The sequence below is a fragment of the Buteo buteo genome, chromosome 2 (genome assembly GCF_964188355.1).
Source record: "Buteo buteo chromosome 2, bButBut1.hap1.1, whole genome shotgun sequence".
In the NCBI taxonomy this organism is placed as follows: domain Eukaryota; kingdom Metazoa; phylum Chordata; class Aves; order Accipitriformes; family Accipitridae; genus Buteo; species Buteo buteo.
The window spans coordinates 76,306,742-76,334,579 of NC_134172.1; the positions used below are offsets into that span (position 1 = coordinate 76,306,742).

General features: G+C 49.4%; 1 protein-coding gene across 2 annotated transcripts in view; it reads right to left on the reverse strand.

Annotated features, from left to right (window-relative positions):
• LAMA5 (laminin subunit alpha 5) overlaps positions 1-26,528 on the reverse strand; it is a 97,386-nt gene extending 70,858 nt beyond the window's left edge. For both annotated transcript variants that reach the window (XM_075020480.1, XM_075020473.1), the window contains exons 1-2: positions 26,167-26,528; positions 19,904-20,056 (exon numbers count right to left, since the gene is read on the reverse strand). In XM_075020480.1, the coding sequence (XP_074876581.1) occupies positions 19,904-20,056; positions 26,167-26,451 (438 nt within the window). In that variant the 5' untranslated portion in view covers positions 26,452-26,528. The remainder of the gene's footprint in view (positions 1-19,903; positions 20,057-26,166) is intronic.
• Positions 26,529-27,838: the final 1,310 nt, after the last annotated feature.

Genomic DNA, 27,838 nt, shown 5'->3' on the forward strand with positions numbered 1-27,838 from the left:
CAGACGAGGAGAAAGGAGTTGTAGACTGGTGATGTGCTGTGAAGGCAGCAGTGTGTTTGCTGAAAGCGGTAGCGCTGGAAGGTTAATGCAAACAGGCTGCTAAGGATTGCTAATGATTTCTGCTTTATTTATTTATTTTTTAATTAATGCAAAGCTGCCTGAAGGCAGAACCAGACACTTGGTTATTGAATCTATACCCAAATAAAGTGACTGTGCACAGCCTGGGGACAGCTGATGTATTGAGGCAAGACCACAGCAACTCCCCGGCCCATTCATCACACTGGCATTCGCTCCCCACTGCAGCCGGCTCGGCCTGCTGCACGCTGCTGTGCGGAAAACAAATGATACTAACTCACTTGTCTACAGCATGTTATGTTTTGAAATATTTATTGCCACCCCAATCAGAAGAAAGAAACATTTCTCTCTCGGACATAATGAAGAACACATTTCCAGTACTTAACAGCTGGAAGCTGGAAAGGTGGCCAAAGAAAATCCCTAAGTATTTTTTTTTTTTTCTTTGAAGTAAGCATCTGGAAAACTCATTTGCTGAGGAAGAAGAACCCTCCCAAACCAACCTGGGGAAAGAGTCAATTAAACTTGGTCACAATTCACAGGCAGGAGCTGATAAGATCATACCGCAAGTGTGATATCAACAACTTGTTTTCTGTCTGCCCCTGGCAGCTCAACTCCAGTAGGATGAAAAGAGGCTGCTTTTTAATGAAATGCAGCAACTCCCCCAGGCAGAGATTTTCAGTATGGTTTCCATCAGCCACTGAAATATCAGAGAATTCTTTAATCTCCACCCTACATCTCTTCAGCTGATACACTCCAGGCTAATGTGTTCCTCTGCCCAGGGATGGCAAGCGAGCCCCCCTCCACTCCCCCCCCGGTGTACCCAACAAGCTTCAAGCTGTCCCTGGGACCAGCTCCTCCAGCCCAAGTCGGCATGAACGCAGCAGAAGAAATGCCAACCAGCACACACGCTTGCAAGCATGCATGCAAAATACTGCTTTGTTCAGGCCAGATACTCACGCTAAACAACCAAGGAACCCCTATTCTTTGTCTGCTGTTACACCATCACTCTCTGCACCCTGAGCGTACCCCAAGGTCTGGAGCCAGTCACTGATTAAACATTGCGGAGCAGCAGTGTTGAGCCATGGTAGGAAGGAGCGGGGCTATGCGTTATTTGCTGACACAGACCCCTTGCCCTTCATCGTGTCTGAATCCACAACAACTTAAAGCTCATGCCAGGCTGCCCAAACCTGCCTACTTCTCTAGGAACCTCTGCTGGGGAGGCTACAGCAGGTCATGCCAGATGGGTGCTCCCCAGGACAGCGCTTCTTGCCCCCGCACCTCCAGGAAAGCCCTGCTGTCGGATGCACCGATTGCTTTTCCCAGAAGCGCGAGCAGCTGGTGAGAACAGAAATGCTCTGCTTTGGACAGGCTGTCTGGGAAAATGTTTCTCCTCTAAATTTCATGACAGGTTCGAATTCTTTTGGAGGGAGGACTAATGTGGGGTTGTTTTTAAATACGTGCTGTGTTATTGTAACTAATAACAGGAAATTAATAGCTCGCTATGTGGTGGGACAGAAGGCAGTCCCTCTGGGGCAGGCTGCTGACTGTCCCCACCACGGCTGTATCCTGCGTGCTGGCTGTGTAGCGGAGACTGCCAAAAGCACTGGACACCCCTCAAAGGACCAGCAGCAGATACAAGGGAAAAGCGAAGGCACAATCCAGAGTCGAAGCCTTGCTGTGCACCCCATCCAATGCACTGTCTCCCATAGCTGTGGGGCAACCGAAGCCCAAAGCCTTTGTCTGGGTTTGTTGCCTCTTCCCTGGACACCAAAGGCACTTCCAAAATGAAGTCTGCCACCTCCCCTGCCTTGGGGACAGGCAAAGAGATTCCCCCCTCCCTTACTGGATCCCTGGCTGCCATGTACCAGCCACTGGGAGAAAAGCCGCTTCTGGCCAATGTAAGACATTTCTTTTTGAGAAACACAGTTAGCTCATGCTGTTTTCCAGCATTCAGTTATCTATCTCAGCAGGCAATCGGGCTTTGCCAGAACAAACAGGACATCAAATAAACAACGCATTAAGACGAAGCACGCTGCGGACACGTGCGGTCGCTCTGGTCTCGAGCCCCAGTGGCTCCTGCAGCTCAGACATCTGCAGCTGCTTCGCTTTGCTTGCTGTAGAGCCCTGCTTTTCTCTGACCTGCCCCAGGGCTGCCTTGGAGGTACGTCACTGCAGAAAGCGGGTCTTGCATTTGAGCTGGGCTTGTCCATCAGCGGCAACAGCTTCACTTAGCTGAGGACTGACGCTTTCAACACACCTCTAGCTATCCTGGTCAGAAAGGTACCAGCACACAAAGACGACACCAACTGCAAACAACATTACTCCAGTAAGCGCTTCTGCTCAGACAGCGTCAAGTCAGAAGCTGCGCTGATCCACCTGCTCACAGCTTTAACACCAGATTTCTGGCCGATGAGACACGCACAGTCCCCAGCAGCCAGGGACTGGAGGAAGAGTCACAGCCCAAAACTTCTCAAGCCCAGTGGTGTGTTTCAGGTCATGCTTCTGACCTAGTTTCAAATCCGGGCAGTTTCTATTCGCGGGGAGCTGCGCTGCAGCACCCGGCCATGCTGCCGGCAATGCACCTGTCGCCCCCTCTCCCTTTCAGCAATCCGACCCAGGGCAGCTACGCCACGAATGCGCTCGCATCCTGTCCCAGCCTTGGGGACACTGAGGCACGCGGGGCAGGAACGCTGAACCGCACCAGGTCTCACTGCTGACGTGAGACACGGACACTGGGACGTGTGGAAAATAAACCCCAAAGCCCTTCCAGCACTGGCACCAAAGACAGCGTCCAAGTCTGCATGGCAGCCATCTCGTGTTTCCTCCTTCCCAGTGGTGTAGGTACATGATAACTGAGCGGTCCCACCACTGCAGAAATCCCTGCCCAGAAAACAGCGTCACCGGGGGGGATTTACTACCCCTTAACGCAAGAAAAAAGGACCGCAATTCAAGTACTAGTTATAGCTACAGCATAAGCCCAGGATTACAAACTCAGCGTGCCCTGAACACCCAGTGTGTCCTCACTGGAGAGGTGTAGGACCACGAGCACCACAGGCACAGGCAGCTTATCTCCATCAGGCTCCAGGATTTGCTCTCGTGTTCAGGCAGGGACAGTGAAAGGGGCAGCACGCAACCGCATGCGGGGAGGTGCATGCTACCCTGCACCACTGCTGATCATCGAAGACACAAGGCTGTTATTTTGGAATCGGCAGTAGCATTGTGGTAGCATGTCATCCTACTATGAGATTAATGAGAAGCTTTTAACAACCTGGTACGAGTATCCCAAAACACCTTTAGAGAAGCTGCAGAGAGCAGCCATTTAACTTCTATCCTTTGCTTAACACTTACGGTTCTTCTGGAGGCAGGGACCTTGCGAGTCCAATTTAGCATTGAATACAGCGCCATGTATAACAGTGACATAAATGCCGTGGGGTCAATAATAAGTGGCTGTTGGGAAGAAGCAGTGTCCCTCAGCAGGATGAATGCTAACCTGAGTGGGTTTGGCTCACGAGCTGTTAAGAGAGCTATACTTTGCAGTCCAAGGGAGGCCACTATACTGTACAGCTCTGCTCCCAAAGGGAGATTTATAAATATTTCCCAGGATAAATATTTGTAAATTGTGTCTTCCAACTTGTTTGAGACCAGATTCTTGATCTCCTGTTTTCAAAGAGAGTCATCATCTTCAAGGGAGGGGAGGCAAAGCCATTCATGCAAACAGGGTAGCTACAAGCAATCCACACTGTTTGGCACTTGTCTCCAAAGCTGTTGTGGTGGGTGTTTATACTAGATGGTGTGTCTACCAGCGCAGCCAAAGCCTCCCCTGCAATGCCTCCCAGCACCGTTCCCAGGCACGGGGTACATTGCCCTGACGGCCTCCAGAAATCGGATCTGCCTGGGGAAATGTGATCGCCTCCATACCTCTGCTGCTGAGGGACAGGGGTCACATTCTGCTAAGATCACAGCGAAGCAGACTGGCATCTGACGCTGAGCCTCACGGTTCATGAAATCAATATACAGACTGCAGTAGTAATTTCACCTCCTCTGCTCTTTGAAGAGTTCCCTCCCTTCCCCCTCTGCTGGCCATGAAACCAGACTCTGGGTGGTCCCTTCGAAGACTGTAAATTGGCTTGTTGAAAGCCTTAGAAAAAGAAAGGTCAGATGCCTTATAAACGGAGCAAAACCAATTATTCAAAGGATATGTACATCCACACAGCCACTTGCATCACAGCAGGCATCATACCTCATCCAGACACACCCATGTTCCACAGGTTTCCCCCAAAACAGCACGTGAAGATGCAAGTCTTGGTGCCATGCCCCAAACCTTCAGCTCTGGCTACAGAACGGACAAAGGTCGTTTGAGTTGTGGAATTGCTGCCCTTCACTATGGATCGTAAACCCCCATAGAGAAAACAAACCTCTTGGGAAGCAGAGCTCAGACTCTGCACTCTCCAACTCAAAGGGCCAACAAGCAAGTAAGATATCCTTGCAAGGAACAGCCATAAAACCCGCAGTCTTTTCTGCAGGTTCAACCACAAGAGGGCAACAGCATATACACACATACGGACACACACGGGCATGCACACATACACCTGCACATGCACACGCACACACAAGGTTGATCCAGAGCCTGGGGGCTACCAGGAGGTGTTTGCATGCTGTGAAGCCACTGCTGAATGCTTACTGGAGGAAAGGGAAAGAAAACGCGGAAGCAACCGCAATACTTCTCATCAGAAATAGTCATTTCAGGAGCTGGGCAGGACACCAGCCACACCATCGTAGACAGTGTTCCATGCAACTGGAAGGCACGGCAGAGCGCATGGGGCTGCCCAGCCCTGTCTTGGCTGGAGCCACTGACTGCATGGACAGCAGAGCCCTGTCCCAGCACCCAGAGCACCCTAGGCTGTGAAAGTTCATATGCTTACTGGTCCCACAGTCTGCCTGGAATCACTGAAAGCACTTCCCAGTATTCTTATTCTGATGGTTGGAAAGAAGGACAAGGCAGAGACAAGGGGACAGAGCTGAGACAAGACCATACAGATACTTGACAGCAACACCTTCAAGCCAGTTTTCAGCCCCTTTCCATGAGCTGACATCCACATGAGAAACTGCAACTTTGTGCTGCACAACCATGCTGCAAATCCTACTGGCTCAGATCCTAGAAAAAAAGAAAAAAAAATTGCCTTGCAGAAAGCCCAACTGCCCAGCAATTTGGAAAAACACAACTGTCCTACAGGTGCTCCTATTGCTCTCAGTCTTGCCTGTTGCTGTAAACCATAGAGCATCACTGCAGGGCAAACATGCATTTACAGCTTGTTCAGCCCCTCCTGCTTCCCTGCTCCCACTGCCCAGCCCTGGGAAGGAACAGAGATAAGGGGAGTGCTACAGAAAACACAAGGACTTAAGAAAGCTGTGATTTAGTGGAGATAAAAGGTCTGGGTGTGTAAGCACACACCACTGAAAAAGACCACTGCTGAAAGAAGGAAGGGCACGTGCAATGGCATGTGTCCAGGGTGGGGGAACAGCACAGGTATGTCATTTACTTGGGAGGTTAAAACCAAGTTTTTAAGCAATAGCTGCATTGTCATTCTCACAGCACCACAGTCTGATGAAGTAATGTCCAACTGACCTTCCATGGAAGTGGCTCTCTGCAGATGGCTCATGGATGTCAGAGCGGCCCAGCATGTGCATAGAGGGGCCCCACAGCTCAAATGAGTGCCCTACTCCTCTGGCCCATGGCCTGGGGTAACCACTCAAGCACTTCAGGGAAAAAGCAGCAAAGAGGGAAGCAAAGCCACATGGGTCTTGTCTGCAGCACCCATCCACCCCTTCCTGGAAGCAGACCTGCTTCTCTGCTGGGCAGGCTACAGCACCTGCCTTCACCATGGCTTGGGTGAGCAGCACGTGCTGTCGAAGGCTGGATTTGCAGCTGCATTTGTCAGTGCAGGAGGCCCACATCTGTCCTTTGCTCACATTAAAGGGAACAGACAACTGACTAGTGATTTCTTTGTGCAGTCCGATCACCTCCAGGGAACAGTCTCCAGTCCTTGTGCTCATGGTGTGAATTTAAGCTGCACTCTGGATCACAAACACGGTGGTAGAGATGAGGTGCTGGACTGGGAGAAGAACACTGGTGTAAAACAGAAAGTGTAGAACAGCATCCTCCTCTGAGCCGGGCTGACGGTGGTATGAACCCAGCCTTGCCAAAAGCTCCCAACATGCTCTTCTAACAGCTGTACAGCCTGCTACCAAAGTTGTTTGGGATAACTTGGCTCATTGGCTGAAGAAGGCCAGCAACCAAGTGGTGGAGGAAGAAAATAAGGAATTAACTGGATAGAAAAATCACATCTCCAAACAACACAGGACTTGCTATATAAAGAGACAATCCCATCTTTGCACCAAGCTCGGAGAGCCAGAGGGAGCCTGCTAGAAACAAAACTGCAACAACTGGGGCTCTGCAGAGTCCAAACCAGCTCTAGTCTTCTACCTAGTAAATCTGAACCAAGCATTACAGCTGCCAGCCCCAGGGATAACGTAAGCCAGGAATAATATTTCGGCGTAGCCCATACTCTAAGCATACAATTCCCCAGGCTCCTTAATAAGACATATGAAGTTTTCACACTGTTAAGGGGAAAGCAAACAGCTTAGTCATTTCTGTTCCTACATTGGGCTCTCAAGCACATTTGCTGCGTATCTTATCAGCACAGCTTTAGCAGCCTAAGCTGTTTCAAGACTTTGGCCTTCAGAAACCTGGAGACGGGGGTGGAAAAACCCTCTATTCATACTTACCAAAGCATAGCACGTTTTCAAGAGGACATTCCTACCATCCAGAGCAAACAAATGTGCCCAACTGTACATTCTACAAGTTAAGTTACAGCAAGTAATATCAATCCAGGTTCACTGTACAAGACCATTTAAATATTCTTAGGAGTTCCTGGGCCAGTTTACAAGTGAAATGGAAAAGCCAGACAAAAGAATATTTGTCTCTGCTTTAGACAGCTTGCAGGATGGTTTACACCCAGAGTTTTACAAGCACAGCTACACCAGCTAGGACCACAAGCTTGTTGGGACGGGCTCTCCAAAGCATACAAATCCGGGACCAGCTCCATAACCAGATATTCTAGGCCCTGCTGTACTAAAAATAATAATTAAAAAAAATACTATAGAAGAGCTATAGTAAGACCCTTTTCACTACTGACAAAGCCTTGCTGATTTGCTAAGTTTATTCAGGAAGCCCTTGGCTAAATCATGGGCTGAAAAAAGAAACACTCGAGTCCCCTTCTATAGGATACAAATAGGATTTTGTGCTTTAGACACTGGATGAGACTTCAAACAGCTCCTGCTCTCTGTGGTCAACAGTGAATTAGATGTCTCTGAAGTTCCCAGAGCTTTCTGGGGTGCCTGGGGTGGCAATGTAACAATCCTGCCGCAACATAGCATGCACACAGATAAATGCCACCAAACTGACAAACAGAAGTCAAATCTTCAAATCTGGGCATAGTGGGCAAGAGCAAGGTGTTAAAGCATCAGCCCAGGCACCAGCCCGCTGCACTACCTGCTTCACCAAGGAAGAGCTGTCTCACCCTCTGCATACAGCCCACAACTCCATCACCCCAGAGCCCTGGACATCATTGCTTTGGTCATACCAAGGAGTTAAAACACAGACACTGCAATTCACTACTTTTCTTGCCACCATCATTACAGCTCTGAATTTGTTACAAAAACACCTCCTGCAATCATGACAGGACTTGGGTATCACCAAGAAGAGCCATCAGCTACAACATGCTGAATGGTGCAGGGGCAACCATCTTCTTAACCACACAACTGAATTCTCCTAGAAAACCCAGGCCTGTTGCAAGCTCAGCTCTTAATTCACATAAAAAAAACCCCCTAAGGCCGATTTCAACCTTGACAAGGGACAACTTGTATGGCTATGACACAGCCATTTCCCATCAAAGAGAGGATTTAGACCCAGCCTGTCTGTAGCCCACCCAGCTCTTCTCTTTCCTTGCATTTATGGGATATTGGGGGAAAAAAAAAAAAAAAAAATCCCAATGTCATGCATTTCACTTCCAGAGCTGCAGGAAATCCACTCCAGGTCACATGCCAGCTTTAGCTCCAAGGGTTTCCTTGGGCCGTCCTTTCAGCAACAAGGAGAACAAAGCAACCTTGGCAACTGGCCACACTACAAGCAAGTATTTCCCCCATTCCCTTGAATGGAATGGATATCCTGTTGCAAACCTGCGCGCATGGGAAGGGTGAGGAGGGGAAGGAAACGGAAGAGGATGAATTAGCTAAAAATTGGCACAAAGTGAGAGGTCTCAGCTTGCCACCAAAGCCACTGAAAGGCTTTTCATTTTAAATGGCCAAATGCCAAAGATGAATGACTCACACACACCTCAAAGGAGTCCCAAGCCCTCTGGCACCCAAGAGCAGTATACCTAAATCCTTCCTCTGTTCGATTTGGAAGAGGATACGGACATTCCAGCTCTGACACCTTATTTCTGTCTGCTTCTGAACCCAGTTCTAGGAGATGGCAAATGCCAGTTCCTTTCTGCTCTCCATTCCCTGTCTTTCTTACTTCCACCTTGTCCATTCCCAGGGTCAAGCAGTTTTGGAAGGTCCCTTCCTGGACCACCGTCAGGCAGCAGCTCCAAGTCCCACACATACGGAGAAGACCCAGCTCCAACAGGAAGAGAGTCTCCCTTGCACCATGCATTAGCTACCTGCACCAAGCCCAACTGAACCAAGCTTCCAGACATTTCGGCAACATCGCTCCTGTAATTCTTCTGCATGGTTCCTGCAAGCCTTGACAACACTGGGTTTAAAGCTATAGTAGTTAGCAGATTTCAACAAAGCCAAACCCAACACGTGCAAGCAGGTTTATTCTTCTAAAAATCTGTGTTATAGCCACACACTATGTTAGCATTTGTCAGCAAGTTTCCCCACCATGACACTGCCATTCAGAGCTGGGTTAGCTGACCCAACAGCAGCGCATACCAGGGCCGCAGCAGGATTAACATTCCCAATGCCACTGCTAACACCAGCAGAGATCCACAGCTACAACGTTTGCGCGGCACTTCTTGCTGCTGTTTGGACATACAAGGCTCACAAGAACACGGGTTTTGCACTCACGATCCCCCAAGAAGCCCCTTGTATTTACAGTCCCATTTACAGAGACTTGAAGCAAGCCTACTCCAAGGCAGAAAGCAATGACTGGTAAAGAAAGAAAAAACAAAACCCACCCTGGAGTCCAGCCAAAATCTTCATACCCACTAAGCCTGGAGTGGATGCAGACTTTGTAAAAGCCTGGAGTGGATGCAGACTTTGTAAAAGCCTGGAAAAGGATTAAGGAACAGCTTTAGCAAACAGCCAGGACAACAACAGTGAAGTCACTATGAAGCCAGTAATACAGATTTCTGTTTGCAGTCATGAGTCTGTGTTTACAGTCGGCAACTATGTGCAAATACCAGAAAGCCATTCTTTTCCCCTTCCCATCAGGGCTTGGCATCATATGCATTTAAGTAGATCCAAGAGATGCCTACAGCAGCATGCCAACTGTTTTCTGGTCACAGGGCATGCTCCGATCCACAGTGACGGGAACTTGTAGGAACCCATAAATAGAGCTCAGCTGAGCATGTGTGTGTGAGGGAGAGCTCTGTATCAAAGCAGGCAAAGAAAGAAACGGGAAAGAGCAACTAAATGCATGTATGGAAAATTGTGGCAAATCTCAAGGGTTTGGCTGTTCGCTTGTCACTGCATGGGTCTTATCACTGAGAAGACTCAGGACGCCATGCAGAAAATACAAAAGTATTCTCAGGCACAGCACACCAACCAGAGCCAAGTTATATACACAGGCTTTGCCAGTAAATCTGCTCCATCAAAAATACAGTTTTCAGCACACATAGGTGCAATAGTAAAAGCCATCAATGATATGCAAATCTTCTAGGGTAAAGGCAACTTATTCTAATGGAAACTGTTCTAACTTCCAGCTAACCATGTACACCATGCAACACCGGCAAACATACCCCTGCAACAGGAGCTCAGCTAATTTAACCCTGCTAGCAGAGAGTCAGAGCTTCTCAAGGTAGATGTGGCTGGGAACAAGAGGTATGACGCTTCCTGCCACATCCAGGAGACTCGCATCTCCCATGAATGTTTTGTTATTTGATGAAGGGAAGGACGAGACAGTCAAACTACCATCCTAACACTGTCCTCCAGGAGCTCTGACCAACAAGCCCCAGCAAGTCTTGTTGCAGCAGCAATTGCTGGCCCCCGTTACCTGCTCGTCCTCTCTGCCAGAGGCTGTCACCTCTGAGCAGATCTGTCAGGAAGAAGCACGTCCCCATCCCTGCTGCTCCAGAGCCACCTCGCATCCTAGCAGTGGCAGCACCGTGCTGGCAGGCAGTTTGCTACACACCCTTGCTGACATCAAGTAGGTGATATCCAGTCCACCTAGACAACATAACAAACTATCTCAGAAGAGGACTGAGAAGGGAAGTTGATGCTGAGTCCCCAAACTACACAAACAGCCCCACCTCTGTTCTCCCTGTCTCTGGGTGGCTGCCTTTCCAAAACAGTGTTCACAGGGCCAGGTTGGGATGCTTGGAGGAAACAGGCACCGTTTCTTCCTGTGCTGCACGAATGGGAGCTGGCACCATCCAGACCCATCTTCCATTAGCAGTGACCTCATGTTAACAAAGACCTTTTTTATAGTCGTGCTTGGGAAGTCCTTCGACAAAGCACAAAGTCATTCCTCCCATCCTTGTCAGAGTCTCTGGTGACCAAAGTAGCCACAAACCACTGCGCTGTCCTCACCTTGTGCAGAGACATCCATGTGCCACTCTCAAGGCCTTGTCCTCCTCCCCGGATCTCCCAGTATGACAAATCCCTGTTTCAATCCCTTCTCTCTAACGATCCCCTCAGCACGCTTCCAGAAGCAAAAACTCAGTTACCAGGTCTGTGTGAATAGACCACATTTCCCTAATTAGCTGCCACTGATCTTGAGTCTACTCATAGGCCATTTAGAAAGACTCTTCCATCCCACCACAGCGGGCGTGCACCTCTCACCTTGTGTCCTCCTGCTGATCTGCCTTTTGTTTTCCATCAAATGGGAAGCAGTGTAGTACTTTTTGCACTGCTTGGCATCACACATAGGAGGGGAGGTCTGGAATTTGAAGAGCACTGAATCCAGAAAACAGGAAACGTCTGAGGATCAAGGCTGGGCACAGCCCGGAGGCCCACGTTTATGACTATAATAAAAGGATAAGGCAGAGATGAAAGCAGGGCTGAGCCAGGCTTGGTAAAGCATCAAAAGAAAGGTGCGGGGGGCTAGAACAGGCTTGAAAGAGCAGAGAAGCCAACTAGGCAGATGATCAGAAGTGTATTTCGCATCCTCCCTGCCAGACTGGTGGATCTGAGCCAGGACATAGCTGTGCCAGAGCTGTGGAAGGCAAGGACGGCTCCCGGAAAGCTGCCCCAGGAAGCAGGAACAGCCCACTTGAGGGGTTTCTCATTGTGATCAGGACAAGCATCAAGAACTGAACCGACCGTGCAATGCCACAGGATGAGCATGTCTCCCAGCCCACACGTGGGTCACACGAAGAGCAGGACTGGCAGCACCTCCAGGCTCACAGCCCTTGGCTTCAGCAGCATGCACTCAGGTGTGTGTTCAGGGCAGGAGTTCACAGACAGCCAAGCACGTGCCGCAGTGGTGAGGGGTGCTGTCACTTGCTGGAGGAAGACGACGGACAGAAGAGAAGGGCTGCACAGGACCAAGCCACGAGCTGTCCTGGGGGCTTGACTCAAGAAATCATTCTCTTCTGCAAATGATTCTGTACTCAGTCTGGTGCTGTGCAGGCTCCAGCACACAGGCTGTGCACACAAAATGAGGGAGATAGAAGCAGTATTCCCATTTTGGAGATGGGACAAGCCAAACTGCAGAAAATGCTCACCCACTTACTTGGATGCCAGCACACTCCAAGTCAGAGCTGTGAACCTCTCCAGTTCCACGGGGTACACTGACCTTCACAAAATGCTCTCTGTAACATCTGTCTGAAGTAGGAAAACGCAACTCTCCAGTAAACAGAGGCCTGTCCTAGATGGTTCTGGTCTGTTTTAACTTGCCTGATACAACCACAAACAGGCCAAAGCTGACCCCTGGAGCACACGTATCTGCACACATTCACACCCGATTCAAGGCACGCTCTTGTTTACCAGCCCAGCCAAGCAGACACTTTCCAGGAGAACAGCAAGAAATTACAAGGCTTGCCTTCCAGCTATTCATTACAAACTAAAGCCTCCCATACGCCAGCTTGCAGCTCTCCTGACCTCTCCCCAGCTCGTGCTTGCCCCGAGGCTTTCTCCTAATCTTTGAAGAATCCCAAGGAGTTGAGCAGGAACAGGCAGCCTGGAGGGAAGAGGGAGCTCCATGGCAGGAGACCTCACCAGCAGCCTCCTCGTTTCTCATCACACCAAAATTAAAAATAGGCAACAATAGCTAGGGAGAAATTACAGTGGAAATCTTGCATGCACTTTTTAGAAACAGAGCAATTATCCTTTCATCAGTCATTACCCAGAGCTGTTCTGGGAGGGGGGGAGGCTGAGGCTTATTTTAACACCTGAATTCTCCGGAGCTGGTTCAGGTCTAGGCAGAGCAAGCACAGCCTCTGGGGAGATTAAGCTGTTCAAGCACAAGGGTCATTTGTACACGATGTAAAGGATGGGCAGAAACACCCTCCTTGGAGGCCACAAAAGGTGCCATGATGCTGAGTGATCTGCCCAGAGCATCGTGCTCCGCTGGGAGCCTTCTCTTCTCAGTACTCACAGCCTGGCAGACATGAGGCATGGCAAGTCTTTTGGGAATCAAATGTTACAAGTGAAATACCATCTACTCATTGCAGCCCTGGAAAACTGGTTCATGACTTAAGTAAACATAACATACAATTAAAATTCACATGTCATCCGTGATTTACCTAAACTGATATTTTGCACATCTTTTCCCTTACAGCAACCAATAACAGCAGTAATATAGAGGAAAGAAGTCTCAGCCTTGGCTGCTCTGGATGCCGGAGAAGTGAACTTGGCATTCGACTTGGCAAGGCTCTTTGAAAAGCAGAGGATGGGTCTGCTCTTGCTGCCAGAGGAGACAGATCCCCACTTGATTAACAATCAGGCACTCCCTTCCTGCTCACCTGAGTGGCTCCTGCACAGCCATTGGAGACAGGAATCCAGTGGGAGCTGGCAGAAAGCACAAAAAGACTGAGAAGGGGCAAGCGAAGGCAAAAATCTCCCCTTATCAGCACACACACACAAAAAAACCAACCCAAAAAACCAAAAAAAACCCCAAGCAGCTGCTGGTCTGGGTCAGGGGAACTGCAACTTTGAAAAAAACAGGACAGTCTTCAAAAGCTAAGTTTTTTCAAACAATAAGGGGGAGAATATAGGGACAGAAGAGAAGATCCATACACCTGGGCTCAGCGCCAGCTCCCAGTGCTGTGAACTCTCTCACAGTCACACCTTTTCTGCTTTTTCCAGAGAAGCACTACAAATATGCACCCCGCTTCCACTTGACAGTCACGTTGAAATACAGCAGCACTGAACAGGCTCTGTAGTTAAAGGGGAGTCACAGGCCATTTCACATCAGGGAACTAGGATTCTGAAGCCTGTAAACAGACAAACAGAGATCTTGATCTACTTTTGGAGCATTTTATGGCAATTGCAGAGGACTCTACACAAGAGAAGAGACTGTAGGCTCAGCTGTTGAGAGCAAAAAGGATTTCCGCTCAGCCTGCTTAACATGCTTTATTTTTAATACTGCTTTTGCTCCAAGAGCTAGAGCACAATTTGGAGAAAGAATGTCTTTGTTAGAGATTTTACGCCCCAGCCCTTTACTTAAGGTGCAAAAGCTCACAATAAATGTCACTAAGCCCTCCTACTACCCTTTCCCACAGTGGTGCCCAAGCACAGCGAAGACCAAGTAGTCCTCACAGTAAGAGAAATTAAGTAAAAACTACATACAAAAAATCTTAAATCTTCACCCATTCTTGCAACACGCAGTGAAAAACACATGCCAGGCAGACAAGGCAACCTGTGGCCTGGAAGCTGTGAATTTCCCAGCTATGTGTGCTGGGGAAAATGATGCAGAAGACATCCCCCACCAAGAGGAAGGAAAGGAAGAGACTCACTTCAAGTTTCCCTCTGTGTTTAGCAAGAATGAACAAGGATGCCTCAGAGGGAAACATCAACAGCAGCTACATCACCCAGAGGCGGTAAGACCTCTCACAGCAACTGAAACCAAGGTGCAAAAGGAAAAAGGTGAAAGGAGGGAGAAATTTAAGTAGTTTTCAGCTGAAAATTCTTCTTGGATGACCATCACCCCTATCCCACACCAAGCCTAGGGAAAGCAGCCACTAGGACAACAGCTCCAGTCGAGAACCACCATGGGCTTTCTCTTGGGATTTCATGAGTTTACTCACCAAGAAGGATTTTTCAATTAATTAAGCCAGGGAATAAACACCAGATTCATCTGTGTGCTGAAGGCTTTTGCTGGGGACAGGGAGGTAAGCCTCAGCCCATCGGTTTGCAAGGCTTTCCTTCCAGCTGCCTTTCAAAGAGGGCTCCTGAAGATCTCTACCAGCAGCTTCCATTACCGTTTCAATTAAATGAAAATAAATGGGAGGCTAGAAACTGAGGTGGAAGAAGATTTCAGAACACTGTGACACGCAAGGTATTATGGTCTGGTTCAATGGTGTTCATTTAGCATTAGGCCAGGTGGCATTTTCACCTACAGAACCCAGCCCAGATCTACCAAGGATGAATAGGAATTTAATATTCATTAACAAGAAATCAGTTCACACAAAGAGGATTGACGTGTTCATGCAAGTCAGGCATTCAGCCACATTCGCAGAACCTGCAAGCATCCTGCACGTCTAACCGTTGTGCAAAGCCAGTCCCGAGGGGCCACGCTTGCAGTGCAGGAGGGAAAGGAAGTAGGTTTATGCCCTGGAAATCCACCACAGGAAAAACACCTACCTCCTTTTGAGAGAAGTTTCACACTGAAAGAATAACGGCCTGATGGCCAAGGACTGAAGCGTCCAGTGTGTATTGTGCCAATGAACACCTTTACTGTGAAGCTAGAGGAGCCTGGCAAGCCTAAGTTGATTAACTTCAACAGAGGCCAGAAAAAATGGTAACTTTGGCAGATCACACCGTAATTACCGGAAAACTCAAGAGGTACTTCTCAAGGCACCCAGTAAGCTACTGATCTACTCCCTTGCCCAGACACATCTTACAGGGACTACAAAACACACCTTCAGACTGGCCCCGGAGCTCAGCTCACAATCCTTTTCATTTCCTTTCCATTTCCTTTTTATCTTCATGAGTTACCAATGAATGCAATGGTTTTTTTTTCTTTCTAACCCTTAAGGGAGCTGCATTTTAAGCAGTAACAGCCTGGAGCTCTCCAAAGGAGGAGGTACCTCTTCTCTCCTCAGTGGCAGGTGAATGGACATAAGTGTTTCTTGCCAGCAACTGGTGTGTAGATGAGGCTGCGTGCCCTCTGCGTGGCATTGCCGAATTAAATACCTTTGGTGTGTAACTCAAAACTCCCTGCAAAGCTTCAGTTGGAAATTCTGCTGTTCTCTAGTGTCACCAGGGCTAACAGACTCTGGGGATATGGGGGGAGATGGGAGATGCTATCCAGCCACCTTCTCACTGCAGTAATTAACCTCAAGCAAGCACTGGCACGAAGCTCCTGCTCTTGCATGACTGCAAGCATTCCTCTCCAGAGTTTATCATAAAGCACCAACTATCCATAAACATCTCTGGAAGGGCTGGCCTGGGTTCACCTTCATGCAAGGAAGATGTCAGGCCCTGGCAAGAAGCCAGCCATTCATGTTTCTTTAAACCTCCTGATTTTTGTCAGCTCTGACTCAAACGACCATCTTAAAAAAAAAAAAAAAAGAATCTTCCATCACACCCTTTCCTCCCCTCCACCCACTGTGGCACTTAATCACAGCAGGATCACAGGGGACAATTCCCGTGGTGGCAGTGAGTCATGGTCTCCTGTCCCTCTACTCCTCACACAGCCCTTTTGCAGCAGAGGCACTTTCCCATTTCCAGCTGGTCTTGAGGCTCCAGGCAGGAAAGGAATGAGCTTGGAGCTAAGCAGCAGTGGGGCAGGCTTAGGACCCTTGGTCACAACATGGGCCTTTGCCCTCCAAGCCAGGCAGGATGGCCAGTTTTGGGGACAAGTCCAGATTGTCCAGCAATACCAGAACACACAACAGTGTCCTCCTAGCACACAGCACCCTTCAATTCTTCCACCCTGCAAAACCTGAACTGTGCTTCAACATGGTGCCGTGACATTGTATTTTGCAGCAAATCCATGAAGTGGCCAAGCCATTCATCCTGAATATACTAAAGTTTTAAGCACAAGGTAAGGATTAAAAGCAAGTTAAAAAAAGTAATTCCCTCTTCATAGTCCCCTCCCAAGCAGCTCCTAAAATTAATTTAACTTTCCTCCTTGGAACGGTTTGCCTTCTTTCTGGTGCTCAGACCCAGGTCTGACATGGAAACCCTCAAGTGACTTTTCCTCCTCTGCCAGCTTTTCCCCCCACCAATTCCGAGAAGAAAAATTACTTCTCCCCAAGGAGGCAAGAATAGACATGGGACCAGCGGGAGCAATTCAGATCCGACCCCCCCCAGCAGATAATCAGACACAATCTCTTCCCATGCTGTGGTGGGAGCTCCGATCTGCCTTGCTGATGAAGCCGTTAAGATTAGGCCACTGCTGGCACTAAGATGACATGATGTGAGTGTTTAATATACTCACACCAGCTGGGTGGCCAGCCTGAGCTGTTCTTTAACTTATTTGCTGGCTGTGAATATTCCTCCCTCTCTCCTTCCCATAGGATTTTAACATCCCTGTGAGGAGAGCAAGCTCCCAGCCAGCAAAAGCAAAGACCAACAGGCTGCTTAATTAACCACCCCTCTCCCAGTTGCCACAGCCTTGCCAAATGCTGGAGAAACCTGATTCCAGCTGGTAATTAAGCACTTACGGCTTGAGAGGGACCAAGACAGCAGGGAAGCACAGCAGCAAAGGGAGGGGGCTGACACCACAACCTCCTGTGCCACCCCCTGCCGTGTTCCTGCCAAAGCACCATGCCATCAGCACCAGGCACTCATGATCCCCCAAAGGGAAAAAAGCTTTTAGTGGCCGTCAGCCCCTTAAATTAAATCTTAATTGGTCCAAGAGTTCCCTAGAGGGTTATATTGAGCAAGGAGAGGCCTTGTTTGCCAGCCAAAAAAAGCCCTGCTCTCAGACATGCCTTTGAGGGTGTTACCTGCGCTGTTTCGCAGGTATCCAAGGAATTTGCAAAGCCTGGCTGCCAGGTACACCGGCCTGATCCTGCACTAGCCCTGCAGACCCCGCTGGGTCGCAAGAATTCCTCTTTTTATCTTCCATACTTTCAACCAGCCTCAACTTCAAAAGGAGGAAATTAGCGATTCTGTAACATTTCATCTTGTTTCTGTTGCCCGACCTACCAAAACAAAGGAGGGAAAAGCAAAGAACTGACTCTCACCAGGAGCATAAACAGGTTATTATAGCAATTACATACAATAAGGGCATGTATAAAGAGGAAGCCACTAAAAATGGGCTGAAGCTTTAGGTCTGTGCCCCTGTTGAGACCAGCTGGGCAACCACTTACTTTGCAAAGGTGGCAGGGAAGCAGAGGATCTGTGAGCCCAGAGAAACCCCCCACCAGGTGAAGCAACCACAACCAGCACACACGTGGAAGTTCTGCTACCAGCCTTGCAGAAATGATGGTGCAATCCCACCCCCCAGGGTACCAAGAACAAATACAGAGGCCTGGGAGAGGAAGGCAGGAAAGACAAGATAAACTTACACCAGCTCAGTTTTAGCAATACTGCAGCCCCCCAGAATTATTCCTAGCTCTGGCTCCCAGCTCTGAAGGCTGCAAATCCCCAGGTGAGCCAAATGCAGCAGCCTGCAAGTGCACAGCGCAGCTGGGTTAGCTCTGGGCTAAAGCCAGAAAGTTGCCACAGAGAATAACAAAGAGGAGAAGCTCTCAAGGAAAGGTGGTCTTTGAAAATCCCTTTCCAGAGTAGTGGTGAGTGATCAGAAAGCCGTGTCGCAGGCTGGCCCCTGGTCACAGGAGGGAACACAAGCGATCCACCCACCCAGCACACCCCTGCCAGCTGGGAAGTTTCTAAGAGACACAGCAGATGCCTCCTACGTTGGCCAACGGAATCGGCACACTGTGCGCAGCCCTGGGAGGCTTTGCCCACACAGCTATTATGTGATGCATGATGTGCCCCAGGCATTAGGAGATATTTTGCTGGTGCTGTGTATAGCACAATTTTAGATAGCTGGCACTCACAGGAGAGAGCAAGTTTGTGGAGGGTGTTTGGGAGGCTCCAAGCAAGCGCTACATCAGGACAGGGAGTGGATCGGAGACAATCCTGGGGACTAAAGGGTGTGTTCGAAGCATCTGACAGAAGGGTATGTCATCAATACATCCCAGGTATCTACAGCTGTAAATTTGGAGTCAGAGATCTTGCAAACAGCAGTGACAAATGAGCCTTTACTCCACCAAAGAGGGTGAAATAGCCACCTGCAAGGTCAGTGCAAAGCTTCAGTGCCTGACAAGGTTTGAAATCGCTACAACCAGTGCAAACTCCCAAAGAAAGGGCCAGGGCACTCAGCCCCTGAAAGGCTGCCTGAGCAATCACAGCAGGCAAGTTCCATATGCAAGAGGTGAGCTGTCCACAGCTGCACAACTCCCCCCTCCCACAGACCTTCCAGCCAAGGAGGACCCAAACTTGGCCTTCGGTGCTGTAGGGCCAGTAGCAGAGCTTGGGGAAGTACAGCAGAGGAGGTGAAAGACCATCCCTACCCACTCATGGGGGCACTTCAGTAGTCAACTACTAAGTTGTCATAGACTACAGAGCAAATGCCCCAAATCCTGAATTACAAGGGCTAACGGCTGCCAGCGAGGAGCTGGGGCTGCTCCCATAGACAAGGCTGCATGGCACTGCAGAGAAAGGGGTGTCTCACGCACCCCCTGCCCCGAGCCGAGGACTTGCCCCATCCAACAGCCAGAGCAATGGCCCCATACCAGAAAGCAGACCCACAGCCCTTCAGGTCTCTGGCTTACAACACCTTCCTGCCTCTGCAGCTTCAGGCAGGACATCTTTCCTCAGCTTAGAGGAAAGCAGCAGCAAAGTCTTAGAGAATAACCCATTTCCAGAGGGATGGTTTTGCTGATGAATAGGAGGCGGTGAGGGCTGGCAGCCATGCTATTACAATGTTAATTCCCTTTGACTTGCCAGCATTAGAGACCAAACATCTATTGTCATTCTTTGTCTTGTATACAAAGATCTTCAGCACAGACTTGCTTTTTTTAAAGAGCTTTAAACGAACCAGTTGAAGTTTTACAGCACAACCTTAAATTCCTCAGGGCTGTATTTTCATGTTCTGGGGTGAAGCCTTGCTAACCGTCCCCTTTCGGGAAGCAGGTACCTTCTTCAGGGCAATGACATCTGCATAGCACATGGTAGGTTTCCACGAGTGACTCTTAGGGACAGGCCAAATAGCAACAGCAAATAGCACAGACTGCAGTTAATACTACAAACAGACAGACAAGAGGTTTTCCCTTCCACATTTTAACCAGAGCCTCCTGCCCTATCATTAAATGAGCAGGTTTTGTCCCGCCCTTCCAGCAAGGACCAGTGAAGGATTTTAGAAGCCGAGGAGCAGGTCCTTGCTAGCATAGTCTACAATATAACCAAGAAGGACTTGGGTTACCTGTCCAAGGTCCAAAGTGACGTTGACCTGGTTGAACTCCAGCCCCCGGGAAAGCGGAGGGCTCTGCCACCAGCGTTCTGTCCCATCAATGGCATTTGTTATGGGGTGGGCCTTGTTGCTGTTTGCAGAGGAGCAGATGTCGCAGTACTGGCCCTGTTGGAAAGTACAAAAATAACATTTAACTGTAGCCAGAAAAACGTGGCACAAAGCAGACAGGTATCAAAGCAATTCTGAAAATATGGGGTGTAAGCCTGCTAATGCAAATCAATATATAAACCTTTCGTTTGCACCAATTTAGAGCATGGATGGAAAAAGGAACAAGAAAAAGTTCAAAAAACCCACAACAACCACCCAGTGTAGATTTTAGGCTGCTCTAAGTAGTCTGTATTTTGGATATGCACTGAGCATTGACAAAGGGGACCCAGACACAAAGAACTGGTTGCCAGATGCAGAAGAATATGCAGAGGGAGAAGCCGCACGCACCACAACGGAGAGCAGTAGCTCAAGCTCCAGGGCCACCAGCTCCTCTGCTGAGGCTGCCACTCACACCTCTGTTGGCACTCAGAGATCCTGACCCAGACCATTCAGTCATTCCTATGGACCCAGACTGGCAGTTCTTGTGCCCAACTCCCTGCAATCTGTTTCTTGTCAACCTATTCATTTCGCAAGCATAGTCCTTTCAGCTACATTTTCAAGCTTAATAGTCTAGCAGCCAAGCTCCTTTTGCTGGCGATGCTGCAATGCAAGGCCAGAAAGGGACAGCCCCTGCTGTCAGCTGGCCAGGGACCTAGCTACAATCACTTTTCTGCCTTGCTTTTGTGGTGCGGGTGGCTTTGTCAGCTCTATGGACACGCTGCCAGAGAAAACAGCTCTGCAACTTTAACAGCACCTCCTGAGCAGTATGAAACAAAGACCTGAGCTGTTAGGGGCAATTCTTTCTTTCCCATTTAATGGACAAATGAATCTGACGCACTCTCAAGGAAACCTGCAAATAGCCCTGAAAATTGGCAAGTTACTTGTTTTGTGGAGCCACTGTTCTGTCACTTGAATTGCTGCTACAAACAGTGTAGAAGGGGACTCTTGGTACAGGCAGTTTTCCTTTTAAAGGCACAGTTATCCCCAGTCAAGCAAGCTGCCCTTGCCGGTCCTAGCTGCAGCCAGCTTTAATATTATACCAGGTACATGATCTCAAGAGAGGCAATCTCCTTACTGCATCTGGATCCCTGCAAAGGCTGAGGCCAGGCAGAGCCACCACAGAGCATGTGATTTTCCAGATGCCCCAAACTCTGGAGTAATCTCAGTGCAAAGGAAACAAAGATTTCACAGCATTCTTCCCCACAGCCATGTGCTATGTTATTTGTGGGCAATTATGCAACACAAATTATCCTGAACAAGGACACCTTTTATTTAACTCTAGAGATATGAAAATAGCAGATGGGCAAGCAAAAGGCCAAAGAAAAGGGCAGCTGAAACCATCCAGGTAATCCTCATGCCCATTCAGGGAGCTCCTGCTGTACAGAGAGGTCAGAACAAGGCTCACTTTAACATGCATTGAGCAAGGAGGGAGAGCAGACCAGATAAAACCGACCCAACTCTTCAGCTCAAACCTTTAACAGGAACCGGTGCAACAGGTTGTGTGGAAATTTCTGCGGCACAATACACAACACTGAGGTGGGGAGAGAAGTGAGGCAAGGTTACAAAATGGGGATAAATAACAAAAAAAAAAGTGTTTTCATACTTTAAATTCTTGCCACAGATGTGAAAGCCATTTTGAACTCAAAGTTCCCATTGATGGGTGACAGGCAATTCAAGTTCAGTAAGAGGGGACTAAAAATTAGGATCTGCTGCTCCACATGTGTAATGCTGCTGTTATCCCTCCCCATTGCTGTGCAGCCTGCATGCGTTAGCTGCCACTGGGCTGGTAAACATATCAACAGCTGATCTAAGTTTGCTGTTAGAAGTACAATTAGCCCCTCTGATGCACCAGTTGCTCATTAGTTGTTTCATTAGAGCCAGACCTAAACCTGATGAGAATCATTTCCAGCTTTCCTATTTTAGGGCAACTCATGCTCCTGCACAGCACATCAGGACTCTACAGGGAAGAGAGAAGTTCTGACATCAGCAGAGGATTTTAATTAAAAAGCAACTGTGAGCCACAGGCCTAGTGGAGACGGCAGGTTGCCAGAACTGCATAGGCATGGACATCACCAGGGTACACCAAAGAACGAACTTCAGCAATGCAAGAAGTTGGAAGGCAGCTTAGAGAACATAAAACTGCCACAATCAGAGCAAACCGCAAAGGGAAAGAGATAAGGAGGAGGTTTGAATGGAGGGCAGCTTCCAGAGACCTGCAAGGCCTGATCCTGTTCCCGCTCATGTCAATGAGAACTTTGAAGTTTCCCTTGAGCATAAAGACTAGCCTGGCACCCTGCTGGCACTGCTTGCCTGGGGGAAAGCAGATGGCTTTGTCCCCATTTATCTGGCCCTGCCATGACCCAACCTCAGCTCTCCTCACCTAATTTATCAGAAAACCACAGGGAGTGTGGGGCAGCCTGGGCTGCTGGGGATGAGGTAAGAGGCAGGAAATGGGGGGCAAAAAAGTAATATTTCAGACAAGGAAAGTACATACTTGCAAGCTGGTACAGGGGCTGTCCTCACACATCAGGTAACTGCTCACACAGAGTTAAGCAGGGGCTATCTCACCAGGTGTCTTTTCTGCAGGCAACAGCAACTTGTTCTAAAAATTGTGTGTTTTCAGCTGCAGTTAAACCACCAAAGTTCAATGCTATCATATATGTAACCACAGAAGAGACACATACAGAGAGGTACAGCACCACTGTCACCCGAAGCCCAGAGCGCCCTGGGCTGAGCCAGCTCGCCTCTGCCACGCAGCACCACACACGAGAGACACAGCACGGGATTGAGAAGCATCAGACCAGATGGTCACTGACTGCTGCAGGATATCAGAATAGAATGCCACTTAATTCAGAGACATTCAGGTATGAAACGGCTTCAGACCTCATCTGTTACCAACACCTAGAAGAGCAAGAAGACAAGACCTCTGGTAAGCACCAGCGCGGCTCAGGCAAGCGTAGCTCAGCACTGCAATTCAACGTGCAAACAAAGCAAAAGCAGCACTGACTTGAAATCAGTGAGGTTTGTTGTACTTGTTTAAATTCTAAGGTCTGTAATTGCTTCAATTAATGCTAGTAACTTCCCTTATTGTTATACAACTAATCTCCTGAAATAAAGTAATCGTCTACCACCCTGCCTCGTTCTGAGAGCAGTGTACGATCCCTGCTGGCTTTGGCAGGTCTCTGGAACAGCCACCAGGCAGCCGGGTGGGTTGGGGAACATGAGCACACAGCTATGCCTTTGCAGAACTGTCTCTGTCTTGGAAGACAGCTAGCTACAAGCATCTTCAATAAAGCTTGACCAGAAAAATAAACCTATAATCTCTCTTTTGGCTCATCTTCAAGACATTATCATTAAGGTAGGATTGCCCATGCTGATTGGCGAGTGGGACAAGGAAAGCAAAACCGCCATCACAAGTCCTTTCAGCACACCTCAGCATCGCTGTGCATCACATCCTTGCAGACTGAAAAGCCCCCCACAGTTAGAAATGCTGTCTTCTGCCAAAGAGCCCTGAATAAACCAAAGGAAACTCCTTGAAAAGGTTTACAGCCTTCCCACAAGCTGTGCCAAAAACACTGCAAGTGTCTTTAGGGCAGCATTATTTCAGAAAGCTTAATGATTATTGACATTTTAAGACCATCACGTTTTAAAGTCAATGAATTCCCTTTCCTGAATGTCTTCTACAATGTCAAATGAAAACAAGCAGAAAACAGAGAACTGACAGAACTCATTGACTAGATGATTGTATTAATGTTTACACTAGGTCTTTAGTCAAGCAAACATCCCTTCACCACCATGGCACGTGGAAATCTCTTGGAGGGTCCCAAGAGACATTCCTCCAGAATTCCTGACCAAAACCCCCTTTACACCACAGCTGCCCCACGCACGAGCGGCACTGAGCAGGTGAACAGAGAAGGGAAGGGACTCTGTCTGTTGGGACGCAGCAAGGGCAGCAAGGGTATGCATGTGGAGTTCATTATTGTTGTTTCAGTCGGCTCAAATTGAACACTTCCCTCCCACCTCCCTCATTGATTTAGTCACCAGGTGGTGCCGAAACCCCTAAAGGGGATGAATTGGGAACTCTGACCTCTGCTCTGATGCCTCCTGTTTCCTCCCCTCCCTTTTAGGTTCTGCCTGTGGTCATGGAAAGGAGCTACTACAAAAGGATTTTTCTAAAGCATTCAGATTGACCGAAGACCACTAGCTTGGGAAGTGGTGCTCAGATCAAAGCAACCCTGTGCCAGAGCTGCAGAGGGGATGGGAGGAGGTTACTGCAGAAATGTGTGGCTGAGGAGCCCTGTTTGGCAGCAGGGGGAAGACGGAGGATGTGCACACCCTGCGGTGCCAGGGAAGGGCTGCACTTGCAGGATGAGTTACAACTGCCCCCAGAGCTGGTACAGCCTGAAGGGTTTATTGTAGTTACCAGCATCCTTAGTGCAGTGTGTCATGCTAAGCTAGTGGTGTGGCGGGAGTGCAGGTGGGCAGATGTAGAACGATAAATGCATACCCACATCTGCCAGCTTTTCCAAGCAGTCTTATCCTCCCAGTTTTGCTTAGCAGATCAGATCATTCACATTTGTTTGCAAGTGCACATAGCAGCAGTTACTTCTTTACCTTTCCTTACTACCTTTGCCTCGCTGTAGGCACAATTACTACATCAAGGTCCCTATAGACTCCTGCTACTAGTACTTAAATGTAACTTGAAGAAGCTTTGCTTATTTTACAGTGCAAAGTGAAACAGATCACTTTTAAAAGGTGGCAAAACTCAGAGAAGGGTATGTCAGCTTCTTGCCATCCGGTAACATCTTCAAGAATTTCTACTACATACAGAGCAAAATTCCATGTCATAACCACACAATAGCCAGAAAATTCCTAGTACAGCACTAACTCGGGAGAATGCGGCCAGAATGAGAAAAATGCTTCAGAGATCATCTTATAACAAAGCCATCCCTACCAAAAGGCCAAGAAAGGCTCAATCCGAGAAACTTGACCATTTTCCCTTGGTCTTCCTTACTGTTAGGGACAACCCTATTGCTCCATTGCAACAGGTGAACTGGCACTGTGAACCTCATAAGCAACAAGCAGAAAACGGTGACGAGCAGCAGCTGGCCGCTCCATGGCAGGTTTCAGGCTGTAAAGCATTTCAAATCAGAGCTGCTCTTCCCAGCTTGGGCTGCCCTGAGGGGGGCAGTGGGTCTGGAGTTCCTGCAACTAAAACTCATGTTTTACAAGCCTGTTTACAACTGTTCTTTCCTCTTTTCAAGAGGACCATAGCTGCACAGCAGTTTTTACCATCTACATTCCTGGCTGCAAGCTCCCTCTGGTCCACTTAAAATGGGACCCCTGAGATAAGTCACCTGACATTTGCTTGTAAAATTCACCCTCTTAACTTTCTCCTCTGCTCATCCGAATGCCCCACTGAACACAGAGGAAACGGCGGAGTTAAGACCCATAAAGATAAACACTACCACATCTATTATACCGATTCCCCGACTCTCGGGGGAATTTAGGAGCTGCTTTGCCCACGATTTTATAAACATAAAGAACCAGCAACTTTAAAAATAATGCCACGGGAACTCAGCAAGCCGTGTTTCACATGTGCTACTTCTGGCAAGGCTGGGAGAGAGCGAGCACGTGCGTCTCATCGCCCCACTGCTCCAAGGGGCTTCAGATGGGCTCCCAACTCCAGTACGCAGGCCTGGGCAGGGGAGGATGCCCTGGGGACCATCCTGCCTGTCCTCTGCCCCCTCCCAGAGCACCCCACCACTAACCCATCTGCCAGCTGGTGCACACCAGCTCTGTACAAGGTCCGGCTGAGGGCACGGATGCGTGGGAAAACACCCGCGGCAGTGGGGGCCGTGGGGCCCTGCACACCGCTTGCTCGCCCAGCTCTGAGCTGCCCCGCTCTTTGCCGCAGCCTCTGCCCTTCCCAGGTTCTGCCTCTTCTCGCACCAACGCCTGAAAAATAGGGATGGGACTAGGCAGCGATGGCCGGGGGAAGCACAAAGGGGGGGGTCAGACCTTTCTGCAACCCCCCCCCACCCCGGAGACGACTCTGCCACCCCGGCGAGGCTCTACAAGCTGCCCATGTGCGGGTGTACCCCAACCCCCATCTCCCCCGGCCGTACCTGGATGGTCTGGTTGGGGTCCCCCCCCGCCACCGGCCCCCCGACCAGTTTGCAGTAGAGATCCTCCACGGCGCGGCGGCTACCGGCGCCCACCGCCTCCTCGCCGCAGGTGGCGGTGGCGGAGATACGGGTGCCCTCGGCCAGGTTGAAGTAGGGCGGGTGAAGGCTGTGCCCGTTCACATCGCTGGGAAAAGAGGCGGGCGGGCGGGCGGCGGCGGCGGGTAACGCCAGCAGCAGCAGCAACAACCCCAGCCGCGCACCGCCCCGCTCCGCCGCCCTCGCCATCTTCACACCGAGGAGCGCCCGAGCGGCGGGGGCGGGCAACGGCACCGGCCTCCCCCGTCCCGCCGCCTCGGCACTGCGCGCCGCGCCGCCGCGGACGCGCTACTTCTGCCCCGGCGGCGGGGAGGGACCGCCCGCCCCCTGCGCGGCCCCGCCGCCCTTAACCCTTTCGCTCGGCGCTGCCGCCGGGGTCCTCCACACCCCACGCACCCACACCCGCAGCTGGTCTCGCCCTGGGAACACACACCCCCCGCCCCCCCCAGCCCCGCGGGCAGCCGCAGCGTTGCGGGAGGAGAGGCCAAGTGGGGTGAAGTGATTCCCCCCTCCCCCGATAAAAGGGGGATAGGATCCTCAGGGAAACAATGTGCCTATTGTATCTGCGGGGCTGCGCTGCCTTGGTCGAGCTCGCTGGTATTTTAGTACGTTAAACTCCATTAACCGATAGATCGCTTTATCTCCAGGAAAAACTCTATTACTAATTAACGAAACAGTAGAAGGCTCCACAAAATCCAGTTTACTCTCCTCGGGGTATGCCGTTGGTTCTCGTTGAATTTGGACAGTGAAAAATTCGCTTCCGCTTTGCCCAGAAAGACTGGCTGTCGGGGAAAGGCTTTGCCTTCGCACCTAAGGGGGAAAGAAGCAGCTCAGCGATAACCCAACCTTCTCCCCATCCCTCCGCTACCCACGCACAGTCCCTCCGTGGTGTGACTTGCAAGGACACACACGCTGTCAGGTCTTTACATACTACTGGGGGAAGACACTTTACGGATAAGAAACTGAACATATTACAAGAAATTATATATAGCAATACGTAAATTAACTCATCAAAACTCTACTTTGATTTTCTAGCACAGACAGGCTTTTTTAAATCCAAGAACGGAACGATACACAGACAATTGTGTGCCTGAACTGGCCAATACTGTTTCTTTAAACTAAGAAGATACAGAGTAGAGCAACAGAGATAGGTCTGGACTCCATACAGTTGGATTGCTACGGTATTTGAACCCCACAGGAAACAAAACAAGCTCTTAAGCGTGTCCAGGTCTTCACAGGCTGCTGCTGGGCATTTGCTATTTGCCTCACATCATCCTCTTTGTTTCTCTTTTGTGGACAGCCTAGCAGGAACCAGCCCTCTTGGAAAAGTTACTGTCTTAAATATGAAAAGCTCTTTTAAAAAAAAAAGCATTGTGATGTGTGTAGTTCAAATACCTAGCTCCACAGACTGCATTTGCATTTGGCGCGTACCTGGCAGGCTATGCAATTACACTCATTTCAGCACTTTCAAGGGCCTTTGAAAGAACCCTTGTACTGTATCTAAAGCCTATGTACGTGGCCTATCATATAGCGATAGATTGTAAGATTACCGTACGGTGAGAGTGGAGTCCTGGTC